The 15,761-nt window shown below is 43.9% G+C and overlaps 1 protein-coding gene across 12 annotated transcripts in view; it reads left to right on the forward strand.

The window, feature by feature from the left end:
* The window catches only part of PTPRT (protein tyrosine phosphatase receptor type T), a 430,013-nt gene that overhangs the window by 299,013 nt on the left and 115,239 nt on the right, over positions 1-15,761 (forward strand). For all 12 annotated transcript variants that reach the window (XM_039563312.1, XM_039563314.1, XM_039563318.1 and 9 more), the window contains exons 10-11: positions 11,850-12,051; positions 15,399-15,501. In XM_039563312.1, the coding sequence (XP_039419246.1) occupies positions 11,850-12,051; positions 15,399-15,501 (305 nt within the window). The remainder of the gene's footprint in view (positions 1-11,849; positions 12,052-15,398; positions 15,502-15,761) is intronic.

The following is a 15,761-nucleotide window of genomic DNA, read 5'->3' on the forward strand; positions in this document are numbered from 1 at the left end:
TTTTAAAGGCTCTGTTATGTCGGGCACAGGATTTGTTCTTTCTGATAATATGTTTTTATTAGAGAGGAAACCAAAATGGCAGCATCAAGCCATGTGCCCCTGAGAGAGGGAGGGAGCAGAAACTTTCCAGCAGGGGTGGGAAGAAGGAGGATGTTATGTGAGGAGTTCAGGAGTTTAGGGGAGTTAAATGGGTTTTTCAAAGGAAAATGTAGAATGAATCCTTTAAGTTCTAGCTGATGCAACATGTATATAGCTGAGATGTAGAAGGAAAAGGTTCAGAAAACATTTTTGGGATTGGGCCAGTGGGCTGTGTGCCCTTCAGGTTCAGCGTCTGTGCTGCTCTGAGATGGGGTTTGGGGAGTTCTACCTCCCCTTCTCCCTCTCCCCCACATCCACCCCATGGATGGGCCTGGATCCTTCCCCTTTTATCCCACTGTTACAGCAGGATGGGGCCAGCAGAGAGCTCTGCAAACCCCACCTCCTCCACCACAGGCTGAGCAATATTCATGAGAACTTCAACCTTGTCTACCTTTGCAGAGCTGCTCAGGAAAACATGTTCTGTCTTGCTATAAATACCAATACGCAGGATGTCTTCTTAAGCACTAAATTCCAAGTGAATATTTTGCATATAAACATTTATTTTCTTCACTGTTATCTAGCTCAAAGCTGACCATTTTTCTTTGCAGAAGCAACTTGGCTTTTTTTTTCTGCTGGCTCAAGCAGTTCAGGTGGATTTATTTGCTATTACTTAGGGCATTAAAACAAGGTTTTGTACGTTGGCTTCAGGGGGAATTTCTTGCCCTCTTATTTATGGCAGGTGTGCATTAAGGGGGGAGATGCTTTGGCTTCCATTCTGTTTTGTAAGGCTGATTTAGACTTGCAGCAGTTTTCAAAATCTTTGCAACTGGCCAAACTATTTTTGGCAATTATGCTAGACAGGAAGGGTGAAGGTATTAATTTAAAAATTTGAAAAATGGGTTGGAAAATTGCACATCCTATTTTCATCCTACACTTACTCCATACAGGGTTTTTTTTTTTTTTTCTTTCTGATGTAAAAAAATCCAGAGTTGGGAAAACTTGATGGTGTAGCTTGAGAGGCAACTGTGAAAAGTGCAGTCAGAGTCATTGTTTTAACACACAATGTCAAGAAATGGTTGTACCTGCTCTTGTGATGCTTTGTCTTTCTGGTAAGGCAAACTCAGTATGCAAAGAGCATGGTGAGGTACAGGCAATCAGATTATTTTGTGATTAGCAAAGCATGGCCACTTTTGCATATTTTTCATGGGTACTTGGGGTTTGAGATGCTTTCAGTTCTGCTCTAAGTCTGAAAATTGTAAGATAGAGCGCAAAAAGAAAGGACAAAAAATAACCAGAGAAAAGTAAATTTTGGTTTAATAGGTGTCAGAACTGATTTACAGGTGAGTTCTCATCCTTAGAACTGATTTACAGGTGAGTTCTCATCCTTAGTGCTCTGCAGTTCCTTCACTGAAGAAGAATTTTTAATTTTTTGTGTGAGTGCTCACAGGTTGATTTTGGGATAAGAACAGAGCTCTGGGCTTGATTCACTTATCCTCTGCTTTTGAGATGAGCGTGTAGAGACACACTTCAGATCCCCTTGGCAGGAAAGGAGGCTAAATGTGTGTTTGAGGGATTTGCTGGGCTCAGAATATTGGCTTAGATGCTTCCAGCTGGTGTTCCTGTACTGAGTGCTCCTCCTGCCCTTCATCCCTTGCAGATGTATCCAGGTGTGCAGCCAGGCTTCTTATGGTTCCTGTGTCTTAAGAATATTAAGGCCTTTGAAAGACTTTCCACATGATTTGGGGTTAAAGCTGTGATGAGTCTGTGCTGCTTTTGCTTCTGTGTAGATCACCTTCTGTCTGTGGCAGGGCCAGTAATGTTCACAGAATCATGGAATGGTTTGGGTTGGAAATGACCTTAAAGCCCATCTTGTTCCAGCCCCTGCCATGGGCACATCAAGCAATCAGGGGTCAGCCTGGAGGAGAAAAGGCTCTGAGGAGACCTTAGAGCATTTTCCAGTATCTAAAGGTGCTATAAGGGAGTTAGAGAGAGGCTTTGGATAAAGCCATGGAGTGATAGGACAACGGAAAATGGTTTTAAACTGAAAGAGGGCAGAGATTTAGATTAGACATTAGGAAGAAATTCTTTACTAAGAGGGTGGTGCAGCACTGGAGATGGTTATTGAGAGCAGCTGTGGCTGCCCCATCCGTGGAAGTGCCCAAGGCCAGGTTGGGCAGGGCTTGGAGGAACATGGGACAGTGGAAGGTGTCCCTGCCCATGGCAGGGGGTGGGACTGGATGGGCTTTAAGGTCTGTTCTGACCCAAACCATTCCGTGGTTCTTTGCATAGAGTCTCTACTCTTACATGCCTTACATTTAACAGCCCATGGGGTGTTGTAGAGGGATCATGCCTCTCTCCTGTTCCCTGCAGGAAAACAAGCAGCTCTGATAATATATGTGGAAAAGAAGGGATTCCTTATGTTCCTCATGCCTTATCTTTCACACCCAAGTGAGACTTGTGCTGGAATGTGAAAACAGAGGTGAGCTAGACAAAATATTAGCATGCTTTGATGCAAAACACAGATCTGAGTCCTCCACCTCCGACACTCTCGGCTTTGAACTTGGAATCAAATGTAGAGCCCACATTCTGGGCCCTGGTTGTTTATGAATTTACACTCTGCTTGATACCAGCCTTGGAAATGGAAGTGGCAAGTGCTACCAGACAGTCACACTGTAAACAGGGATGGGGACTGTGCCAGCCTCCATGTGGCTGGGAACCTGGAGTGGAATCTCTATTGCAGGAGGAGAATCTCTGTAGCTACTTAAAATGATACAAAACAGTAATTATATTTCACCTTTGGAAAGCAAATTATCTTTGTCTGCTGAAACTGTGGTTTGCCAAGATTAAATGTAGGATTAATGCCTGAAAGTAAAGATTTCTGCACAAAAAGCAGTATAAAGTCTGGGCTTTGTCTCCTAGACCTGTACCTGCTTTTGGCTCTTGTGTTCAGCAGGCAGTGACTCTGTAATTCACTCCCTGTATTGCATCAGCTCCTTAAAACGCCGATAGTTGTCCAGGCAGTGGTGTTTTACTGTAGGACTGTGGTTCTGGGAGTGACCTCAAGCAAGGGGCTGTGGGGGAGAAAAGAGCTGATTTTCATTCTCCAGTGAGTTTCAGGCTGGGGAAGGTGTTGGCCTGCCAGGTTTGAATTCAGAAGTGCTAAACTGTCCTTTCCCAGCTTGGTGCTCAGAGCTGTCACAGCAGGGGAGGGGGCAATTAAACCTTCATGGCTCAGACTGGGGAGGAGCCAGATCCTGCCCACTGCTGGTGCTGGGCTGATCTGTGTAAGGAATATGGTTATAATTTTAAAAGTATCTTATGGATCTTGTTGTCAAGGCCAGGTAGAGAGCAGGAAGGGAAGGCTGTGGCTGGGGATGGACGTTTCTTCCTGTTCTTTTCTATTGAAATCTGAAGCTGCTCTTGATGTTGGGTGTCTTAGGAGTGACACAACTCAGGTTCAAAAAGATGACTTTTGGAAACTCAGTGTTGACTACGTGAGCAAAAATCCATATGTAGTAAGAACTATGGAGAAGCATTGCAAAATTTCTGGAAGGTCAGTGGTGCCCAAAATGTCAGTGAGATGTTCAGAAGAACATCTTCACCTTGGACACCCTCTGCACATGCTGAATTCTAAAAAAAACATTTCCAGCAGACACCCTGAGCTATGGCTGGTTTTCTTCCATCATAAAAACCTGGTCTAGTGGAAGGTGCCCCTGCCCACGGCAGTGGGTTTGGAACAAGTTGATATTTAAGGTCCCTTCTAAGCCAAAACATTCTGTGATAAAAGTAATTTTCATGGTTAACTCACATTGCACGTGGCATCTTAACACCTGCCTGGAGGAACACTGCTTCCCCGAGGCAGCGACTAGGGAAATGAATGGTTATGTTTGTATAACTTTGAGTTCAAGGATATTTCTGTCAGACTTGAATGCATCACTTGATTTGTGTTTATTTTTGGGATACGGGGGAAAATGAAGTTTTCCTGTAGGCTTTATTAGAGCATGGAGTGGAATATGTAAGGCAAGATTTAAAACTAAATAGCCTATTGTTTCCTGAGGTGTTTTCAATCATGAAGCCTTGCAGTTGGTTTCACCTCCCCTCCATCTGCAGTGCTGAACCCTGTGAAACACATCCAGCTCTCTGCTGATACCTGACTCCCTTATCTCTGCACTCTTATGAATTGCAGAATGTTTTCCAGCCCTGGAAAATCACACTTTGCCTATGACAAAATTCTTCCTCATCTATTTGTGAAGTCTTGTGCCGACCCTGTTGTGAATTTGAAGCAAGTGGCGTGGCAAAGCACAGGGGAAGGTTCCTGGTTGCTGCAGGTGCTGGGCAGGAGCACAGCCTGGCACTCGTGGAGCTCCTCTGTATTGGGTGTGAGTGCACTGGGGCTGGGCTCCTGGCAGCTGAACACTGAGCATTTCTAAAGCTGTCTAAGGAGGATTTAAACACCACTAAGTCAGGCTTGTTCACAGCTGAGTCTGCCTGGGTGTCATCTGGTTAAATAGAAGTGACTTTAGCTCCTGAGAGGATTGTGCAGTTGGGACCAAAGTGGCTTTCAAAATGAGGATTGTAGAGTCCCAGAATGGTTTGGGTTGGAAGGGACCTTAAAGCTCCTCTGGTTCCAACCCCCTGCCACAGGCAGGGACACCTTCCACTAGACCAGGTTGCTCCAAGCCCCATCCAACTTTGGACTTACACACATCCAGGGATGGGGTGTCCACAAACTCTCTGGGCAACCTGTGCCAGTGTATCTCCGTTCTTATAATAAGGAATTTCTTCACAATATCCAATCTAAATCATCCCCCCCTGTCCTATCACTACATGCCCTTCTGAAAAGTCCCTCTCCAGAAGGCTCCACTTAAAAAAAAAAGGCAGAAATTAAAGCTGGGACTGGTCTGCAGCTTTAATTTTCTGGGATGCCAGCAGCTTTGTTGTTTCAGTGGGTTTGGTCCCAGCATTTTCCATCAGCTGAGCAGGGTGGTCAGCAGCGGGACTGGAGGGACCTGGTGGCAGGACACAGTCCCACGGGGCAGGGGAGGCTGAGCCCAGCCCTGATGTGGGAAGTGACAGCAGACAATGGAATTCTCTGGTCGGATGGACAGGCTGCCTCCTCCTCTCCCACGTGCTGAGCAGTGCTGGAGGAGCTGACATCTGTGACAGTCACTGGGATCCTTATTCCCAGCGCAGCCCCCCTCCCCATGCCCCGTGTGCAGCATGGTATGATAAGAACCAAGGGATAAAAAAGGTCTTGATTCCAGGTCTTGCTTCACAAGGCAGGAGTGAGTCCAAAAAGCAGCAAGAAGTCGGGAAAAGCTTTTCTTCTGACTCAATAAAGGGACAGACACCAGGCAGGGTGTCCCTGCAGACCCTGCTCCTGACCTTAGCACACTCATGCATGGAGTGACTGTGTCATCTTCCTTGTTCTGCCTCCTCTCTTGTCCATAGCAAGAGATTGTTTTAGTCTTGAGGCATTGCTAAGTGGAAAAGGGGAGAAAAACCACTATTTTATATATAGAGAGTCCTACTGCAGCTACCTGTCAGCTCCAAATCATCCCCAGATGGGAGGGGTTGCAGGAGGGGTATGGAGAGGCAGAATGGGCTGTTTTATAAGGACAGGCACATAAAATGTCGCTGGGAATGTAGGGGAATAATGCAATGGATTTATAGGCTTCAAATGGCTTCCCCAAACTGCTATGCAGGCTGCCACTAAAATGGAAAATAGATATGAGGTTGTATAATGTATCCACAAAGTAGTGTGTGATTTAACAGCAGTACTTACCATTTGCATTGAAACAGGCTGCAATTGCTAAAATCAGAGGGGAAGCTTAAAGTCCCAATGTTTGATGGTGGATATGGCTGTAGAGAGCAAAATTCTGCTCACTGGGGTTGATTAATTCCATATGACAAAAGATATAAGATAAAGTGGTCTGCATACTGGGATCAATTGCTGTGAGAAGAAACATATGAGCATTTTTTTTTTTCTGTTGACTGGCAAGCTCTCAATCCCAAGACATTGGAGTGTTCTGCCCACAGTTTTAAGGTTATGAACACACAAAATCCTGACAACTCTGTTATTCATCAGGGTGAAATCCTACTCATATGTACCAAATGTATGGGGAGGCTAAATGGATCTATCAGCCGTGATTTGAGCAGAATATTCTGCCTTGTTAATTTATTTATTTAAGAGGATTAGAGAGAGTCTGAACAGCCATCCCGGGTTCCCTGAGGATTTTAGTAGCGCAGGGCAAGAAGGGCCATTACAATGGAGTGATGAGATCTTTATCACAATGTGTTCTTGTCTTAAGCTTAGGGCCTCATGTTCCTGCCATAATAGGTTCTTCCAAAGGAACTTCTCAACCCAAAGTTAATTCATCACGTCTCTTGATGGTCTATTTCACTGCTTAATTACCACATTTTTAACAGTATGTACCCTTTTTGCTATAAGGATTTTTTAACCTCTAATTTTCAACTCTTGATAGCGTTTCTATTTCAGAAAGCACAGGATAAAGCACTTTTTTCCTCCACCGTGCAAAGCAGGAGTAAAATTCACCAGATTTGCATGCTTGTGTACTTGCTTGTTTTAAAAAATCCAAGTGAATTATTTTTGGGTTTTTTTTTTTTAATTATGTGCTTTTTCTCTTGCAGTGGGTAATAAACTTGTGCTTCCTAGTTTAGTTAATACCTCTGCTATAGTCCCTCCCTTCCCTAGGAAAGTTTATGTCCTTGTAAGAGAAATTCTGCAGTCACAGACGATAACAGTTAGCAAAGTGTTCACATCTCTGCAGAAAATTGTGTTAAATTGGGCTCTGTGAAGGGGAGAAGAGCTGTGCTTATGCTCTCAATATTACATCTACATCTCTGGGGTTGTTACCATAGCTCAGTGATTTCAAGGAGTTAATATTCCGAGCTTTAAAAGTGGATGGAAAAACAGAGGGAAAGGTGGGACAAGAGGGGGTGCCTTTGGTCAAGGGGGACTTAGAGTGCACTGGCACAGGTTGCTTAAATAACAACCAGCAGTGAACTTGGTCACCAACCTACTTCTTTATGCTGATCTTTTCTTATTTTATTCTCCAGTCTACCACAGCAGTTATACATCACTGAACACCTGGACATTAAACATAGGAAGCCTTTTTTGATAGTTTCCAGTAGACTCAAACTGCTTCTGTTGACCTGTTTTGCGTTTAACAAAGACTTTGGACTCATGTAGCCAAATTTTGCACAGTTGACCAGGGATTTCAGCATCTGAGACCTCATGAATCCATCACTCCTGTGCAGCTGGGAGGACCCCGGGCTCAGTGTTCTGCCCCTCTTGTGCTGGTGGGAAAATTGCTGTTCTTTATTTTTCTGAGTTCCTTCACCATTTGATTTTCTGGTTTTACCAAATTTACTGCTTTTATTGCTTCAGTATGAGAAGCATTTAATTACCTCAGTGAGAGAGGTTCCAAGGAAGATTTAGGATTTATTAATGTGTATTTCTTTGCCTAATTTTGCTGGGTTTAGAACCACAGCAGTGTTGGCCACTAAAATTTTCCTTGGGAGCATCGGGTTCCCCTGGAGCTGATGTGTAAACTCTCCATTCCCTATGGAAACCCTGGACAGACATTCCAGTTTGCAGAGCAAAGACAGCTTTCCACTTAGGACAGTGCCTGGCCTGCAGAGGAGATCAGGAAGGTGGTTAAAAACCATAGAGTTTCAGTCTTGTGAGAAATTTCCTCATCTTTGTATATGCGTTTATTCTGCGTCAGAATGCAAATAAGTATTTTCAATATTTCCAATCAGAATTAAAGTTTAAAATGTATTTTTGGGTATTTTTCTGTTTGTTTTCTGTCTATGCTTTGAAACTTTAAAATTAATAATATTGTTTCTTTTTTTTTTTTTTTTGAGAATACAGAAGTATTAGATGGCTCAGCTTGTCTTTAAAATAGATTATTTAAAAATAATTTAGAACAGCTGCTTTCGAGCGATTGAGTCATCTCATTTTTTTAGATTAGAATCTCTTGTTTGTTTTGTAATGAAATGCTTTGACACTTGGAACAAGAAATTAAGATAAATATTCAGCATACAAACCACAAGACAGGTGTTTTTTGCAGCATCCTTCTTGTTCCAGGGAAGTGCCATATTTCTTCTCCAGACACATTTTTGTGCTTTTATAAATTACTCCAGAGTTGGAAATTTCCACAGTTTCTTGAAAATTTTTCACTCTCTGATTCCCTGAAATTTCTCTTGCTTCAGAAAATTGAGTTTAAATCAGTTAAGAAGACTGGAAACTTTTTTGATGCCCTCCTTTTACCAGGCTATAATTTGGTGGAGGACACATTTATACATGAAAATGAGCATAAAAATGATATCTTGATTTCTGGAGGAGGAATCTTCCGACCCAGGGCCATGGATCCACACAAACCCATGTGTGTGGCACTTCTCAGATATTCCAGCGGGGAAATCCCACTGAGTTCAGCCCCTGGAGCTGATGCTGGCAGTGAGGAGGGATGCAGAGCCTGGCAGAGCAGGGATGTGTGCCAGGCCAGCCCCAGGACACGCTGCTGGCAAGGGCAGCTGTGGCTGCAGCTGAAGTGGCAGCTGCTGTCGCTGTGCCTGGAGGTCCAGAGAGGAATAAGGCTGAAACAGAGCTCTCAGATGTTAATCCACACTCAGGGCAGCACTAATAGCTAAGAAACAGCAGGTAGCTCACTTGGAAGAGAAAAATGGTTGGGTTTTGGTTTTTTTCCTGAGCTGGAAGAGTTTGCCTGGTTTTCCAAATGGACAGCTCTGTTTCCAGGGCCGCTTCCTCTGGTTCACCTGGGGTTTGGCTGCTTAACCAGCAACACGCAGCAATTACAGAAAACCACAGATTTCTCAGCCACACAAATGTTTGTGTAGAGGAGTGAAACAGCCCTTGTTTTACAAATGGCAGCCTGGAGACTCAGAGAACATCAGCTCCTCGTGGTGGTGAGGAGAGTCCTGCCAGAGGTGGGCACACAGCCCAGGGCTCCTGGCAGTGTCTGTGTGCACTTGCCTGCCCACTCCAGTCATTCAGAGCCCTCCTTGTGGGGAGCAGAGAAGAGCTCGACCCTGATGAGAGCAAGGACTGGCTGCTGTATCTGCACCATTTGCACTTACCAGTCCTTAAATATTCCTGCTGGTGGACTGGGTGAAACTGGACACAGGCACAGCTTTGCTCTGTTGTGTTTCTGTTCTCTGTGCTGCATCCAGGTACTGTTCATGTGTTAGAGTCAAGTGTTCTGTTTTGGGGACAAGGGTGGCTTCCTCTGAATGTCCTCACATCGCCTGGTTTAACAGGGTCCAATTCTACTGGAAAGAGACCCGGCTGCAGAAAAAGTAAACTCACATTTGGCTGTGCCATAGGTCTCTCTGCTGGAGTTTACATATCCTGAAAAGAGTCTTGGGAAATACCAAAGTCTGATTTGAGTGAGCAGTTGCTTTGAAAATTGACCTACATTACGATATCAAATTGGGGACATTCTCTCAAGTGCTGTTTCCTCCTTCCCTGCTTCTTGTGAGTTGACCCAGGTTGTTTTAAGGTCCCTTATTCTCTGCTGTAGTCAACAGCAGATTGGGTTGGTGTGTTTGTTTTTTAAAATCAGTGAGTTGGTTTCTTCTTCGGTTGTTTTTTTCTTCTTGAAAGCTTTTCTAGCTCTTTTTGCCTTAAGGGGATAGGGTTTTCTGAGTTTTTTTTTTTTTTAAATAAGGAAAAATAACTGTTTCTATAGTGATTTTAGAACTGCTGAAGTAGCTGAATACATTTATTCATATGGATGGAGATCAAGGACAAGTGCATCTTGCTCTTGTGTTTATAGCCTTCTGTATAATGTGCTTGAAAATAAATGCCATTGATTTTGCATAGGCCACTGCCTGGCCTGGGCATCCTGTGAATGTGCTGTTCAGTGTCCCAGGTGTAGGAAGTTCCCTTTCTTTTTCCCCAATTCCTATTTTGCTGATTTCCCTTTGTAGTTGTATAGAATTGCTATTTTTCTAGCTCTGGAAGTAGAGCATATGAGATTGCACTGGCCCATCCCTACATAACATTAAATTAAATGCATTTTTCTTTCTGGATTTTAGCTTGGGCATGGACAGGGTCAAATGTCTTAAGTATTTGTTTCTCAATTTGATTCCAATGGTCTTTTTACATATTCCCTTGTCTTGAAGTGCCTTGATGCAATAAGAACTCTCAAAATACTGTCCTATGCCATGCTGGTTCTTGACTCCCTGAAGGAAAAGCAGTGGGTGTAGAGAATTTCCTCCTGTTTTTAATTTTTTGTTTATTTTAAGAACCATTATGCTCAGATGTGTCTCTTTCTCAGATGTCTGGCATGCAATAAAAATTTAAAACCAGGTTGTAATTCCTGGAAAAATTAGCTGGTTTTCAATGAAATCACCTACGAGCTGTCTAATTATAATTCTTCTAACAGTTTTGCTTCTGTACTTTTTTGTTGCTGGTGTAATTCATGCCCCTTCTCTGTTACACTGCCTTATCTTGGGTGTCAGCTCTGTCTAAATTGTTCTTCTCTGTCCAAATAACAGGATTCACATGCCCTCACCCTTCTCTGGTGTCAGTAACATCAGTCTCAGTCTCTTATTTATCCTGTTATTATTAAAGCCTCCTTCTTTAAACACTGGGTATTTATTTTTCCTCAAAATGCAACATTTTCCACCTGTCATAAAGCAAGGGACTTAAAGATTTTCAAAGGCTCTTTCAGAAAAGCTGGGAATTAGATTCTTGTGGAGACCTTAATAAAAAATTGAAGACTTCATGTATTAACATACATTGATTTATTCATAGTGTTTCATTACAAATAAGTGAGGATCCCATAATATCAAGAAAGGTTAGGAGAGCAGCAGAGCACGGTCCATTATATTGACAGCTCTATTGAAATTGAGCTGCCTTGGGATTGAATTTGGAACTCAGGCAAGGAACTGGCTGGTAAATAAGTCATGAGTTTTCCTTGCAAGTGTCTGTATATCAGGAGGGTTGCCATGGATGAGCAGGCTGAGCTCAAGCAGGTTTCAAGGTGTGCTGGCACCAGCGCCAGGTGTACTCAGGTTCCTCCAGGTCTGGAACCCTCCTGGTTTATCCAAGGTGTCAACCAGGCATTGCACCACGTGTAAACCAGCACTCTGAGGCTCAGAATGAGGGGTGGGAAAGGATGGCAGGAGCTGCTTTCCACAGAGAAGAAGGGCTTTTGTCTAAAGACGTGATGATATTTATTTCATTTAAACATATCATTTCATTTCAGCCTATTCTCTGTAGCACAGGAAAAGACTTCCAAAGCTTTTGTTGTCATAAAAAGGCTGCCATTGTTTTCAGCTGCCTTTTGAGGATATGGTTTGCCAAAAGGAAATATATCCATGTTTGCACCAAGGGTTTTCATAAGCTGTGGGGGCTTGCATGGGTGATTCTCATGAAAATCCTGCCGGGCGTGCTGTGTGCTCTGGTTTGACTACAGAAGTTCTGAGCTTGGGAACAAAAAGCAATTCTTTGCATCCTTTGTTGTAAACCAGCACATGCTGAGGCTTTAGCAGAGAGAGGAAATTAGTTTTTCCCTAAGTAAAGCCTTGGAAAAATTGTCATGTTTGTTTGACAGCACCCAAATATGAAACCGCTCATGGGAGATACTGAAATAATCCTGAAATAATACCTGTCCTTGTGTTTGCAACTGAGCCTCAAGAGGTGAGAAAACAGGGCAGCAGAGAGAAGCCAGGTGCAGAAGGCCCCTCATCACCTCCTTTTCCTTGTTCTTCGTTTGCAGATCACATACAAAGCTGTTGGGTCTCTGGATCCCAGTGCCGACCTGTCCAGCCAAAGAGGGAAAGTCTTCAAGCTGAGGAACGAAACCCATCACCTCTTTGTGGGATTATACCCAGGCACTACCTATTCATTCACCATCAAAGCCAGCACAGTCAAGGGCTTTGGGCCGCCCATCACCACCCGGATTGCAACTAAGATTTCAGGTACTGCTTTGGAGAAGAAGAAAAAAATCAAACTTTCTAGGGATTTGTTCCTTAGACTCAAAGCTGATGCATAAAATTATAAAAAATACTCAGCTTAATGTCTGTCCCAGGTTTCATTGGGCAGAGTTTTGAAACAGCCACAAACCTTTGTTTATTTGGGTTACAATTACAGGGGTTAATTTGTGGGTGCCCTAAATATCCCTGGATATCTGTGGAGCATTTTAAATGAGAATCATCATTAGTTCTACAAATGAACTACCCCTACAGTAATTATTGTTAGCATTATCTGCCTGGCTGGGGAAGCTCCTTCCATAATGTGGTTTTTATTTTCAGGATGTACCAAAATGGATGTAATGAAGTATTGGAATTAATAGTGCAAAGAGACTAAAAATAAAGGAGGAAAGCTGTTTTCCTTGGGGTTTTTTATGAGTAAGAGCAGAGGGAGGGCTTGAGGCAGACAAGAATATGAAAGGCACTAAAATAAGGAGGCATGGCAAAGGGAAGGTGTGAAAAAAAAAAAAGAGGAAACACGCTAAAAATATATGGATAAAGGGTTGGTAGTGGTGGTATTGGGCAGATAAATGTGAATTTTAATATTTAGTTGATAGCACTAAAATAGGTTCTCTAACAGAGAGAAAAGCTGTCATTTTTTGCACTATTTTAACTATTTTTTCAGTAAAGTCAAAATAAACGTCTGGAACATTCAGGACTCTGGTATAGCTTGAAATTATGGCTGGTTACTGTAGAAAAGAGTGCACTACAGTATAGATTTTTCCACTGCCCTGTTTCAAAATCGGTTAATAATAGCAAGTTGTGAGCCATAAGTGACAGGGTAAATTTTAAGGAAGCAAAGTGTATCCCTTCCCTCTGCTCAGGGGTTGAACCTTTCACGTTTAGCACTAAAGCCCCAAATCACTTGAAGTAAAAGCCATTAAGTGTCCAAACAGCTCCACAAGCTGTTGGGGTTTCTGCAGCCCTGCTGTGAAGGGGCAGCACAGTGTGCACTTTATTCCCTTGCAACCAGAGAAATAAAAAACCACAGCAATGGTTTGGGGGCTTTTCCCCTCTGATTCTATTTCTTTGCATTTTATTAACCCATGAGTGCTCAAATTGTGTTAGCAGCCTGCATGAGGACCAACTATATGCACACTGAGCTTGGTTTATTAACTTTTTACCCCCCCATCTTCCAAATATCTGGCTCTCAATAGGTGGTAACAAACTCCATGCAAGCATTTGGGTAGTCTCTGACGTTGGATTATCTCATTGCGTGGTCAAGTTTTTGATACATTTGCTAAATAATCTGAAAATTACCATTAAACTTGCTCTAAGAGGCAGCCACGAGGTTATTAGGGAGAAGAAGGATTTTTGCATTGACAGGAATGTCCTTGTGAGGCTGTATTTTTTTTTTCAAACGGGCAGACACCTGTGCTGTAGCAGTGTGTGAGTGGATTTGTTTGTGTGGGTGCACTAAGCTGTGCTGTAGCACCGTCCCCTGGCCAGAGCAGGGGCTCAGCAATTCCTGCTGTGCCATCGTGGCCAGCAGGTCGAGAGAGGGGATTTTTCTCCTCTCCTCTGCCCTCACGAGACCTCACCTGGAGCACTGAAAGCAGCTCTGGGGTCCTCAGCACAGGAAGGACATGGAGCTGTTGGATCAAGTGCAGAGGAGGCCACGGAGATGCTCTGGGGGCTGGAGCCCCTCTGCTCTGGAGCCAGGCTGGGAGAGCTGGGAGTGCTCACCTGGAGAAGGCTCTGGGGTGACCTTATTGTAGCCTTCTACAGTAGTGCCTAAAGGGGCTCCAAGGGAGCTGGAGAGGGACTTGGGACAAGGGCCTGGAGGGATAGGACAAGGGGGAATGGTTTTAACATGAAAGAGGGCAGGGTTAGGTTGGATGTTAGCAAGAAATCCTTCACTGTGAGGGTGGGGAGGCCCTGGCACAGGGTGCCCAGAGAAGCTGTGGCTGCCCCATCCCTGGAAGTGCCCAAGTCCAGTTTGGAGAGGGCTTGGAGCAACCTGGGCTGGTGGAACATGTCCCTGCCCAGGGCAGGGGGTAGGAACTGGATGATCTTTAAGACCTCTTCCAACCCAAACCATTCTGTGATCTCTGGCATCTCCAGTGATCTCTGGTGTAGAAGACCACTGGTGACGAGTCTCCTTTCAATGAGTCACTGCTTCCCCTTGATGCAGAGCACCTTGTTCCAGAGAAATCCTTCTTAAGCTGTTGACATTCATTCTGAACGTATTCCCAGCTTATTGACAGGGAAGCCAGCAGCTGAGCTGATAATAGCAGCCCCCATTCTTGACAGTTTCCAGGCATTTAGATAAAAATCCTGATTGTAAACAGGATTACAGTGGAAATCACTATGAGAGGATTAAATATGGGATCCCCCACAATGCAGCTTGCCCTTGTGGGCTACAGATGAACTACTGTGTGAATTCTTCTGTTTGCTTTATACTTTAAAGTTATTCCAGCAAAACCTGCATCTTTGGAACAAATTTGGTGCTGCTCTGACCTCAGGATCCCTTCAGGTCTTCAGCAGTAAAACTTGTCCCAAGCAGATGCCTGCTCCTGGGGAAGGAAGACGTGATGTAATAAGTAAAATAAATTTCCTAAGGAAAGCTGTCCTACTTTCATGGAATGGTCCTAAGAGAAGATAACAAAGCAGAAGGAGAAACAAGAGTTTGGCTGAGTGGGTTTTTATTCGGTGGGTTTCTGTATTGCTTGGGGAAACACATCAGAGAAGGGGATGCCATGGCTGGGCACTGCCCGGGGGTGGCACTGGGATCTCTGCAGCTGCCTGTTGAGTCAGCAGCACTAAAGCACCGGGGTGAAATGTCCTGGGTTTGGGAGCTAGTTTGTGCTTCTCTCTTTTAATCTGTTGTGCTTCTTAGCACACCCTCCAGCTAATCAAGGGGACACAGCTTAAGTCTGTATATTAAAAAATCTTAACATGTGAGGGGACTAATCCACTGATCAGAACAGGGAACAAGATTCAGGATTCAGGGGTGCTTTTCTTAACTCTACCACTTATTCACTCATCCTAATACTTTGGGGTTTTTTATAATGTCTATGCAGTTTTCTTTCCTCACCTTTAAAACTGAAGGAATGATCCCATCTCAAAGGATTAATGATTCAAGATAGGATTTTTAAAGCCAGCTTGAAGATTGTCCGATTCCCATTAAATTGGAACAGAAAAAGTGCACAAATATTTAAGCAGTTTTGGTCATTCTGGTCATAACACTGGGAAGTATTTTGATATTTTGTTTGAGAAATGTGAATATAATGTTGCCATCACTACCAAAAGCAGTAGCTGGTGCATAATGAGCATGTTTCTTTGTTCTGCTGCAGCACCGTCCATGCCGGAGTACGACACGGACTCTCCCCTCAACGAGACTGACACCACCATCACTGTCATGCTGAAGCCTGCTCAGTCCCGGGGAGCACCTGTCAGGTAGGTGTTTTGTGTTTTCTTTTCACACTTCCCCCCTTCTCCTTCCTCCCCAGGCTTCCCTCACTCCTCTCTCATTCTCCTCTGATAATGGAGCTGCTGAAAGCAAGTGCTGACTAAAAGGCCAGCTCAGCTGTTGATTCTGCCTTTCATAGTCTCCTTTCATGAATGCTTCAGCCTCCTTGCCTCCCGCTGTTAACCTCCAGGAAGGATTGCTGCTGGCACTCTTGGGATTATTATCCTCCCAGCATCACTTCAAATGC

Source organism: Corvus cornix, chromosome 20 (assembly GCF_000738735.6).
Source record: "Corvus cornix cornix isolate S_Up_H32 chromosome 20, ASM73873v5, whole genome shotgun sequence".
NCBI lineage: Eukaryota > Metazoa > Chordata > Aves > Passeriformes > Corvidae > Corvus > Corvus cornix.